Source organism: Brachyhypopomus gauderio, chromosome 1 (assembly GCF_052324685.1).
Source record: "Brachyhypopomus gauderio isolate BG-103 chromosome 1, BGAUD_0.2, whole genome shotgun sequence".
NCBI classification, from domain to species: domain Eukaryota; kingdom Metazoa; phylum Chordata; class Actinopteri; order Gymnotiformes; family Hypopomidae; genus Brachyhypopomus; species Brachyhypopomus gauderio.
The window spans coordinates 10,193,382-10,206,095 of NC_135211.1; the positions used below are offsets into that span (position 1 = coordinate 10,193,382).

General features: G+C 39.8%; 1 protein-coding gene across 2 annotated transcripts in view; it reads left to right on the forward strand.

Annotated features, from left to right (window-relative positions):
* The first annotated feature begins 12,361 nt into the window (after window positions 1-12,361).
* col2a1b (collagen, type II, alpha 1b) overlaps window positions 12,362-12,714 on the forward strand; it is a 62,323-nt gene continuing 61,970 nt past the window's right edge. For both annotated transcript variants that reach the window (XM_076989581.1, XM_076989665.1), the window contains exon 1: window positions 12,362-12,639. In XM_076989581.1, coding sequence (XP_076845696.1) covers window positions 12,546-12,639 — 94 coding nt within the window. In that variant the 5' untranslated portion in view covers window positions 12,362-12,545. The remainder of the gene's footprint in view (window positions 12,640-12,714) is intronic.

A 12,714-nucleotide genomic window follows, 5' to 3' on the forward strand; every position in this document is an offset into this window, starting at 1 on the left:
CTTTATGTAAACACATTCTAAATTCCACATTCCACTCATGCAACACTTTGAAGATCTGCCCATTTGCTTAGAACTGTGCAAATTTGAAACATACTTTATGGAATGTATGCAGCTGCAGAATCTAGAAATTGGCTTTTCTCCTTCTTTGCCTTAGGCAGAGGACTGTTGGAATTTCATCACACCAACAAAATTACATACAATGATGCCAGCACACTACTAATAGATTTTCAAAGATTTGTGGCTTGAAAAGCACTGGCAGATCTATGTTAACAGTGGAGGTCCTAAAGTGAGGAAAACATTGTTGTAAGACAATAATCTAATCTTAATGAACATGCTCACACCTGCTCTCCAAATTGAACTGGGCTACTGAGTGTGTTTCCAGAATGCCCAATTTGAAACCCAGAGTGACTTCACAGCTTTGATTCATTTCTCACGGTGAATTTCAGCAGGGCAGAACAGCAGGTGCATCACAGATGTACTTCACTCTACAAGCGCCCCAGATGTCCTTTAAGATGGAAAATTCATAATGAAATGAGAAATGTCATTGCTTTTACATTTCTTTCACTCTTAGGAATTTTGGACTGTATCATGCATTCATCAGGAGATGGAACAAGATGCTCACTTCATTGAGCACACTTCAAGACTTTTTCATCTTAAAGGACATCTTATTAAAATGGTAAACAAAGCAAACTCAGCAGTCAGATGTTGTGCAGTAGCAAGTGCAAGACAACAAATCATTGCTTATTAGCATGTATGAGTGTGTAAGGAGGGACAGGTGTCCATACAAAGGGGAAGCAAATCATGATGAACATATTGGTAGTAAGTGATGTATGAATCTAAGCATGTCTAATACATATATATAGTATAATAACAAAACAATTAGTATATACTCTCTTGAAAATAGAAGAGAACTTGCTGCATTAAACCAGCTTAATTTCCTGTAGATGTATGAATTCCTAGTATGCATGAATAATGAATTCCATGAAAGCATTTCAAACAGTGTAACATGAAACATTGTAGAGAACATAAAATCTACATTGAGTCAATGTTGAGATTTTTTTGTATTCCAATTGAAAATATATGTGAAATATATTTTTTATATAAAAAATATTGCGTGTTTTTTTCTCTAGTTTTAATGTTGTTTTAATAACATGTGCAGGAACTGCTGCACAAGGGAGGTGTTGTGGTTTCATGTGCTATAACGCTGAAAGATCCTATCCATGTTTTGAAATTGATCAACAGTGGCCTCTAGAGGCTAAAAAGATATTAGTGAATATATATCTTAACATTATAAAGGTATATTAAATTACACCATATGGCCAAATGTATGTGGACATCTGAGCATCTCAGATACATGTGCTTACTGTACATCCTGTTACAAAACAAATAGACATCACTATGAAGCTGCTGGTATCTCCCAGTCACCTTACAGTGGTAATATCCAATAGACATCACTATGAAGCTTCTGGTATTTCCCCGTCACCTTTCAGTGGTAATATCCATGTGACCTCACTATGGAGCTGCTGGTATCTCCCCATCACCTGACAGTGGTAATATCCATGTGACATCACTATGGAGCTGCTGGTATCTCCCCATCACCTGACAGTGGTAATATCCATGTGACATCACTATGGAGCTGCTGGTATCTCCCCATCACCTGACAGTGGTAATATCCATGTGACATCACTATGGAGCTGCTGGTATCTCCCCATCACCTGACAGTGGTAATATCCTCCACTCTTCTGGCAAGACTTTAGCACGATTCTGGAGTGTGTGTGGCCATTCAGTCCAAGGAGCATTTGAGGGGAGCTCTGATTTTGGCTAAAGGGCCTGGCTCACAATTGACATCCAAAAGGTCACAATTTATCCCAAAGGTTGTCAGTGAGGTTGAGGTCAGGCCACTTTTCAGGCCAAAAACATTTAACCATGTCTCTCTGGATCTGTCTTTACTCACAGAGCCACTACTATGATGGAATAGGAAGGACCATCCCTACACAGCAGCCAGAGACTTAGATACCTGTACTTGTTTCAAATGTCTGTGTGCTGTGACATTATTACCCTTTACTGGAACAAAGGGGCCCAAACCCTGAAAAATCCCCATACCATTACCCCTCCTCCACTGAACTCTACTGCTGGCAATTTGGATTCCACTGGTACCAATCAAACCCAGATCAGGGATTGTTCCATCATATTGCCAGATAGTGAAGCGTGTTCCTATGCTCTTGAGAACACGTTTCCACTGCATGCTTTCCACCATTCCACATAACTGGCTTTGTACATAGTGATCTCGGGCTTGTGTACAGCTGCTCGGCCTTGGAAAGCCATTTTATGAAACTCTTGACACATAGTTCTTGTGTTGATGCTGCTTCCAGAGACAGTTTGGAAGACTGTAATAAGTGATGAAAAGGAGGATCAATGATTTTTTTAAACATCAATACTTATGAGTGGATGCACTCATGAATTGGATTATGGTAAAGGTGTCATCTTAGACTGTGCCATAATAATGTCACTGAGCATGACAGCATGGTTATGTGTTTGATCTGTCATGTGCTTAAAACCTGGTAGCTGTGGGTGTGGCTGAAACACCTGTACTTAGCCATTAGGAGGGGGTGACAATTTAGTGTATATAGTGTGGTCAATAGCGTATGTAGTTTGTAGTAGTATGTTTATAGTATTCACTGTATATAGTATGTAGTGTACAATTGTACTGTATTGTGGTGATATAGGGTATATATGATCATTAAGTCTTTGAAACCAAACTGATCAATATCTGAGTAAAGCAAATATCTTAGCAAGATATTATAATACTACATCAAAAATGCAACATTTCATTATGAAAAAGATGTTTTAACAATAAAAGAAAATGACAAGAAAGTATGAAAGTTTCTGAAAGTTTTCTCTGGAATTTAAGCAGTGAATTATTTGCAGCTGGTTGAGAGCCAGTTATCAGACTGGCTGAATTTAGTTGCATTACCACACACATGAACTGACACACATGACACATGAATGCTGCACCATTTCAGCATGTTAAACGCTGTTAAATCTTCAGCTTTAAAATTTTCTCCCAGATTTAATTTGGACTTTGGACACCTGGTCTGGTTTGGGCCATTTTTGTGTTTCTTTTTATGAACTATGAACAATCATGTCCATTCTTCATGCAATTTTAGCTAAACTGGCAATTATGCAGGAATTTACATTAGTTTCAAATAAAAGTTTCTGCCATATTGACGACTATAGAAACATATAGGAGCATGTTATCTGTCATGTCAAATTCTGACGTTAATTCTGTATTCATTCTGTCCTTCAGTTTGTGTTGTTTCAGCATTATAAGAGCACAAAGGAGCATATACATGTGGAGTATATATACTGCATGGTGACTATTTCAGCACATGCAACAGCACACATTTTTCCACTGCTTCTTAGGCATCCTCTCTCTCCCCTTCCCCCTTTCACTACTGCACACACACACACACACACACACACACACACTCAGTCTCTCTCTCTCTCCCTCACACACACATGCACCTTCTGTCTGTCTCTCTCTCACACACTCTCCGTCTCTGTCTTTCTCTCTTACACACACAGATACACTGTATGTCTCACACACAGACATGCAGTGTTTCTCTCACACACCTTTTCTTTCCCTCTCAAGTATCTCCCTCTCTCCCTGTCTCTCTCTCTCTCTCTCCCTCTTTTTCTCTCTCTCTCTCCCCCTCTCTCTCTCTGGTGAAGTAACAATAACACATGCTTGAAACCCAAGCCTGCCAGACATTTTGAGTGCCTTATGGTCCCCCACCTCATCCCAGACTGGGGATTTTTCCACAGCAATGCAAAGTAGTACTCATGGACAGGGTGTTCTGTAGAATATTCTTGGAATACTCCTGGAAAGTGTATTCTGTTTATTATTCAGCTTAGTTAAAATCAAGATGTTTTAAATAAATTCAAATCATGAGATTAATTAAATATGTGTGTGAACTAATAGTAGTGATGGTAATAACCTTAACCCCAGTAATAGTAGTAATACATTGAATACATGGAGTGCTCAAAGATTAATACATGTAAAGAAGGTTCATATTTTCATTAATTTTAGGAACTATAAAAAGCAATGCATGTGTACTCAGGCCAGTGGTTTTCAGAGGATGTAAGGGGGCATTTGAATGATGCATCATTGTTATGGATCTAACCATGCAGTATATGGTTTTCATAGAGCAACTAAATGTGGGCTACACTACACAGATGAACTAAAGGTGCATTAAACTATGTAGATAAACTAAAGGAGTGTTATACTACACAGATGAACTAAAGGTGTATTATACTACAGAGATTAACTAAAGGTGTATTATACTACACAGGTGAAATAAAGGTGGATTATACTACACAGATGAACTAAAGGGGTATTCTTCTACACAGGTGAAATAAAGGTGGATTATACTACACAGAGAAACTAAATATGTATTACACTACATAGTCTGATGTGTCCCAATCTTAGAAATTACTAAACTTCAAGCTCTGGTATTTTTTCTTCTTTCACTTTCAGTAGTGCCCACCCACTACATACTTCACTGCCATGGTCTTCTTTCTCTGGGATTCTGCTGTTATTACATTTCCAGACTTGGAAATTAGAGGGAGAAAGGGAGCCAGAGACAGCAACAGGCACAAAGAGAGACACTGACAGAGAGGAAATTGAAAGAAAATAGCTGATCATTGCAGAGAAGAGAAAAAATCATGATGTTGGAAGCATTTACATCGTTTCATATACATGTTGATGTAAATCATGATGACCACCATTTGAACATTAATTGTAAAAATATCTAAAGAGCAAATTATATTTGTTATGGCACATACCGTTAAGGGGAAATAAAACAACTGCTCAGATGGTAAAGTGCAGTCCGCTTTGGAAAAATATGTAGGAATTCACAAGTTCATTTTAGGGGACAGTACATGCACAACTGACATCATACCCATTTAGCTTGCCTTTATGAAACACTCATACATACATACGGTCTGTGAAGTACTGACAGGTACTCTAGTACTACATACCACACCTTGTTCTGACTGTTCCCACAGGTCTGTCTGTGTCTTTGGGTCTGTGCTTGTTCTGACTGGTTCCTCTGCTGTGGTTTTGTACTGCATCATTGACATGCATGATGACAAGATTGCTTTTGTCACACAGCAGCAGCTACAGCTGGGCTCAGTTACTCACTCACATTCAACACATTTGCTGCTGAGTCAATCAAATCCGTCCTAAATTTACACATAGGGTAACACTGAGGACGGGATTTATTTCACAGAGTAACACTGAGGACAGGCCTTATTTACAGAGTAACACTGAGGAGGGGATTTATGTAACAGAATAACACTGAGGACAGGCCTTATTTACAGAGTGCACTTTAGAGGGGATTTATTTAACACAGTAAAAATGAGGATGGGCCTTATTAACAGGACAGACCTCTCTTTGGATCTGCATCTTATCATGGTGGAGGGGTTTGTGTGATCTTAGGAGCTATATTGTAAGATGTAACATGGCATCTGTGAGGTCGGCTGTTGTCACAACTGCCCTGATCACTGTTTACTTATTACCATTTCCCATTCACTTTTTAAAATGTATTTTAAACCTCTTTTACTATTCACCACGGCTTGTATCAGTTATAAAAGAAATAGCCTTATTTATATTCATTTACAAGTCGCTTACCTTTCGCCTATTATAACACTAGAATCATTTTGGCTAAAGGAGATCCTGAGAGAGAACAGTGGATGTGCTGAGCGATTGCCTAGAGAGAAATGATCTGGTGTCAGGAAGAAGAAGAACTTGGACACACCAAGCTCCACTGCCTAGTATCCTGTTAGCCAATGTTCAGTCTCCAGAAAACAAGATGACCCCCTCAACAGGATAAAGTTCCAGAGAGACCCCCTCGACTGAAACCTTTTCTGCTTCACCAAGACATAGCTGACCCCAGCGGTACCAGACCACGCCATACAGCTGGCTGAGTTGTTGTCTGTACACCACATGGACAGAACAATGGAGTTGGGGAAGACAGGAGGTGGTATGTGTCTGATGGTAAACAACAGCTGGTGCAACACCAACATTGTTTGTCTTGCATGCTCGTGCACATTCAACCTGGAACTTCTAGCACTAAAGCTTTGTCCTTTTTACCTTCCTTGGGAATTTACTTTAGTCATTGTCAGCACCGTTTATACTCCAATTCAGGCAAATGTAGTCACTGTACTTTGTGAGCTGCATGATACACTCACACAGTTTCAGACTCATCACCTGGATGCTGTGCTGACTGTGGTTGGTGATTTTAACAGCGTTATCCTTAAGCAAAACTTCAATACATCATCTGCACCACCAGAGGGAAAAGGACACTGGATCATTGTTACACTCAGTTTAACCTTCCTCTCGTGTTAGGGTCATGACTGACCTATTTGCAGATTTTAAATGCATAAATGTGCTACATAATTTTTTTTATTGCATCAAGACTTTTTGAATTTGTAAGGAACTTCTATTTAAACAAAATGTTAAAAAATATAAAATGTTCTGGTTAAAATTATAACCTTTCTGTTGTTAGGGTCAATTTCATATTACAACCAATAATTTCATGGATAAGGCAGCCTAACAACGTAACCAAGAGGTAAAAAACTAAATGACTGATAAATAATTTAAGTCATGGTTCAAACATAAGAGACAGTAACAGAAAGCTAAGAGGAAGGTTAAAGACCATCTCTCCCACCATTTGTAAAATCTGGCCATGCTACCATCTCCCTCATGCCTAAATATAAATAAAGGCTGCTACAGGAGTCATCCACCTCTGGAGCCTTGCCGACTACCCTGGTCACCTCGGCCCAAGAGATGGGCGAACTCTCCCCTAAGTCCCCCAGTTCTGCTTCCTCTATGGGGATTGAGAAGATCCTCAAAGTATTCCTTCCACCATCTGATGACATCCGCAGTCGAAGTCAGCAGATCCCCAGCCTCACTGAATACAGTGCTGGTTGGGACCCACTTTCCCTTCCTGAGTTGCTTGACGGTTTTCCAGAATCTTCTCGAAGCCGACTGAAAGTCACTTTCCATGGCGTCACTGAACTCTTCCCACACACAAGTTTTTGCCTCTGCAAGGATCAGAGCCGCGATCCACTTGGCCCTCCTGTACCCATCTGCTGCCTCCAGAATCCCACAAGCCAACCAGGCCCAATAGGACTTTCGCCAGCATGACAGCTTTCCTTACCCAAGGTGTCCACTATCAGATTCGGGGATTGCCACCAGACAGCCTTATGGCCACAGCTCCAGTCCGCTGCACTCTGACTCAATGTCTCTGGCCTCCCTTGGGATGTGGTCAAAGCTCTGCCATATATGGGAGTTAAAGATCTTTCTGAAAGGTTCCTCTGCCAGACATTCCCAGCAAACCTTCGTGATAATTTTGTGTCTGCCTTCAGGAATCAGGTTCAGATTCAGGAGTCAGAAAACTGGACTGTTTCAGTGTTGACATGTTTATTGACACACAGAGTATGTAGTATAAGGTTTATCATGACCAGCCCCATTTGTAGTCTAATTAGTGATTACCTTATATACATTGAGAAATGTGAGAGGAGGAAGAAGAGGAGTTTCCTGAGGTGTGAGTGGGGGATGAAGGTGAGGAGGAAGAGGAGCTTAAGGAGGGGTTAATGTGGAATGAAGGTGAGAGCATTTGGGGAATCAATATTAGGTGGTGTGGTTGATAGTCATCACCTAAGGTTTAAGACAAAGCATCATACAACAACGGAGGGAGGTGTTCATTCTATGCAAGATGGGCAACCATCAATACTTCTCAGGGATTTGATGACTGCCACATTAGGGGTTTGATTGTATTACCTAGACAGACAACAGACAAAGAGTATTCTCCATAGAGACAATGGGGTGAGATGTGAAAGAAGCACATTTTCTCTCACAAGTCTGTCCAACATCCTCGACCACCATCTGATCCAAGTCACCACTAGTTGACAGCTCAGCTCCTCTCTGAACCCGTGTGTCCAAGACACATGGATGCAAGTCCGACGACACGACTACAAAGTCGATCATCTAACTGCGACCTAAGGTGCCCTGATGCAATGTGCACCTTTGTGCTCAAGCATGGTGTTTGTTATAGACAGACCGTCATCACCGTTCTGTAATGAGCACAGAAGTCTAATAACAGAACACAACCCGGGTTCAGATCAGAGAGTCATTTCACTGCTGGTTGTATCATATGACTATTTATATAACAAATAAACCTTGATTTGATTTGTCAGGGGCAAAGCCAATGCATACTGGTCCTAAGTGATGGGCCAGACAAAGAGTGATCCATAAACACTCCCTATGCAACAGATATAACAGAAGGACCTAGCCTCCCTTGCCTGGATCAGGGTTACTGGGGCCTCACCCTAGAGCCAGGCCTGGGGGCTCCTTGGGGAGCACATGGTGGTGGTCTTTACCTATGGGGCCCAACTGGCCCCTGCCCAAATTATTTATATGGGTCCACTCTCCCACATGGATACCTTATCGTGCAGTTCGATAATTAACTTTGTAGTTATATCATCAAATGTGTGTCCACGTGTCTTGTACACTCAGGTAAAGACATGTGCTGAGCTGTCCACTGATCACCATCTAGAGGTGAGTTGGATCAGTGAGCAAGGATGCTGAACAGACCTGGCAGACCGGAACGTGTTGTGAGGGTTTGCTGGGAATGTTTGGTGGAGGAACCTGTCAAAAAACTCCCACATCCATTTCATTCACCTTTGACCACATCCTGAGGACGGCCGGAGGCATCAAGTCCAAGGAGGCAACTTAGGAGACGAAAGGTGTTCCCAGCCAACACTGCATTCAGTGAGTTGCTGACCTCAACCTAGTGATGTCATCAGACAGTGGCAGGAACACTTTGAGGATCTTCTCGCATGCCACCAGCATGCCTTCCACAGAGAAAGCAGAGCTTGAAGACTTGAGCAAGAGTCCATCACTAGGGCTGAGGTGACCAAGGTAGTTGGTAGTTCCTGTATACAGAGCAGCAGGTTGATTTGCATGGCCAGCAGTAAGTCAGACTGGTTCCCAATTGGGGTTGGACTCCATCAGGGCTAACCTTTGTCACTGATTCATAACACTTATGGACAGAATTTCTTAGTGTAGCCAAGTGGCAAAAGGAGTCAATTGTGGTAAACTCAGCATTCCAATTGGATTCATTCTGTCACACACCCACCTCATCACAAACCCTTCCCACCTCATTATCGCTGGCTTGTTAGTTCATTTCATTCACCTGTTCCTCCCTAATTACTATAATACAGTACCTAACTGGCTTAGTTCTGTTTGTATTAAACCAACTGGATCATACCTTTTGGCTTATTTCTTCCTTTCTATGTCCTTTCTGTCTTTTGTGCAACATAGACAACCCAAATAAAAACAACAAACTGTGAAATTTCACATAGGGAGAGGAAATGTTTGTTTGGAAGTCTTGGAATGTTCTTAAGTTATAGGTCCTAACTTGGTTTTCACCATGAATGCATTCTGAAAATATATACAGGTTTGTGTTTAAGTAACTTTAAGGTTTTTAAATTATTGTATTACATTGATTATCCCAAGAAGATGAATATTTAAAACTTTAGATTATCTGATTAAGATTTTAAATATGCTGCTAAATTCTTCCTTCTCTTTTGCACATCAGTTAACCCATCTCATTCTGGGAAAGAAACATCTCAATAGCCATTTCCAAAGTAGCAGCAGTCGAAAAAGCAGTGTAGCAAAACCCCATTTTTAACCCCAGCAGCATGTGTGCACAGGAGAAAGCGCACACTCTTTTTCTAAATAGCTTCTTTACTTTGGCAACATAAAACAGTGGCATGCCATAAAGTTTGCACTATTGACTTTAGCAGATTTTAATAACTAAGGCACAGGTACATTTCTTTTCACATACAAAATTGTACACATTTCTTTATTACAACATATGTTAAAGGTATATTTTGTAATGTGATGAATGATGCATTCATTTGATAAATTAACCACTTAAAGAGGTGTCAAGAATAATGCCTCATCATGCCACTGTAAGGCAAAAACAGTGGCTTTACAAGTACATTTTGCCTTTTAACTGTAAATAAAATATTTGGAGATCATTCTGATAGCTTACAAAATTAATTTTGATGTGTGGCTAAGTCACCACCTACAGAGCAAAGGTATAGTATTCTAAACACTTTTACATCTTTTGTAAATGTATTTGTTTCATGTTACTAGTTTAATGAAGAATGTGTTGTATGAAGCAGTTTAATGGTCAATGTGTATTATATGAAGTAGTTTAGTGATGAAACCCAGTCATTTTGTTCTACTTAATAAGTGCCACTAGAAAGGCCAGAGCAGCTGCTCCTGCTTCTAATAAAGACTTAATAGGAAGGGCATAGTTCAAAGTTGAGAGGTCATTTTCCTCCACAGCAAAGCAAAGACCTCTTAGTAAAAATACTGAGGCTATAGCTGGGTTACTGTGTTTTAAACAGTCCTGGATTGGGTAAAATGTCACCAACAAGAGAGCAGCTGAGACTGAGGGACACAGACACATGTAAAACAGATTTTTACAGTAACAGGTTTGTGCCTGAAAGACCCATTATTTTACATTGTTGGGGAGCTCAGTAGTAGCATGTGTGTGTAGGTGGGGTCTGTGGTTGACTCTTGGCATTGTTGAAGTGGGGAAAATACTAAAGTGGTTGGCATAACTTTAGTTTACGCTCCTATTTTCTCTAAAATTAACTATTGTGTAGTGTGTTTTGGAAGACCATAGAGATATTTGCAAATCTGGTGCTTTTACTGCATCATTGGCTGCTTCTGTCTGCACGAGACTCATCTGCCCTTTACTACTACAAAACAACAACAAAGGAAAATCTAAAACTCTGCCACTTAAGATTTGTAGGTTTATTTTGTTAATAAGCATATATTATTCCTTGACTTGTTTTATAAATTGATATAATGTAGTTATCACTAATAGATTTATAAGCAGTCAATAAATTGCAAACAGTAAAAAGAAAATCTCATGTATATATGACCATGATCTCATATGAGCTGCTTCTACAAGTGAAGAACTGCTGTGCATCATAATACAAAGAATGAAAAGTGTGAACATTTTCTCTAAAGTTCCCAAAGAACATAGTGAAAACAATTGTTTTGGTTAGCTCTTTTTGTAATATTATTTATCTTTTATAAAGCTTTTAACTGTGAAAACTAATAAGAAGCACACTAGTCTTAACATTTACCAGTGCTGAAATATGCTAGGATGTTTTTTATTTGTTTATTTGTACATTTGTTAATTAGCTTTGCAATGTTTGCTTTATGTCTTCAGGAATCTTTTATTTGTGCAGCTATCTGATTCTGTCTCCTAGCAGAGACAGGTATCCTAGCAGATACCATCATCATAAGTTTTACACTAAGTTCTTATTATATATGTGTGATTTGTGTGTGACTTGTGTATTTGTCTGTATTTTGTGTAATTTGTGTGTTAACGGGCCGCCCAATGGAGGATGGGTTCCCTTTTGAGTCTTGGTTCTCCCGAGGTTTCTTCCTATTCCCCACCATCATAGGGAGTTTTTCCTCGCCACTGTCGCCTTTGGCTTGCTCATTAGGGTTCTGGACCCATAGTATTGTTAACCTTTTAAATCCTGTAAAGCGCTTTGTGACAACATGTGTTGTGAAAAGCGCTATACAAATAAACTTTGATTGATTGATTGATATATGCCACCTGACAACATACAGTCTTTTGTCCTAACTTTGTAAACTTCAACCACATAATTTTTGCTTACAACTTAAGCCTTCAGTGATGCTTCATCTTCTCCATATGCTCGATCTTAGGGTTAGGGTTAGTCTTAGGGTTGGGGTTTAGCATTTAGGGTTTAGGGTTTGAGTAAAGATGAGTACAATCAATTAGTACAATCCTGGCAGGTGGATCTCCTTTGGGTCTCCAAAAATGTGAAATTAAAAAATTTAATTAAATCAGTAAATAAATATAATAATTATATTCAAAGAAGGCACTTTATTCACATTGTATATCTTAATGTTATTTGAGTACAACATAATAACAATTTACAATAAACATTAAATCATAACAGTAAACCCATTTACTAAGTGCACTTATGTAAAAGTAAAATTAATTCTTTTTTTAAAGCTAGACCTTTATTTTTGTTTCAGTGCAGACTCAAACAAAAGTAAATTCATTTGAGATCAGCACTCGAAGAAAGCAGATGGATCTAACCTAACCGAACTTCAGAGGTGGACCGTTGCAGAACGATGGCTGAGGAGCGGATGGGAGGGCCACAGGACTCGGGTTTCAGGACTACGGGGGGTAGGGGTGGGCTTATATTTGAGAACGTACGTAGGTCCATTGAATGTTCAGTTGTGCGCGCATAAAATCACGCTGCATGACCTGGAGGACTAAGGGAATATAGGGCTACGGCTGGATATCCTCTTAGATCCGCAAGATCTGACCGTCCAGCCCTTGGACAGTGAGGACGCCGTTTGCTCTTTTTGTACCACCGTCTCTCTCAAAGCCTCGAATGTCTAATATTTAGACATGTACCGCTTTCTGGATTGGAGGACCGTACTGTTATATTTGGCAGCACTTAATGTGCTTTTAGCGGTTGTCAAATGTCAAGAAGAAAATGATCGTAAGTTAGTTACCTACTGCTCTTTTATATTCCGTTTTATGTAAAATACATCACTCAGCTGGAAACGCGAGAGAA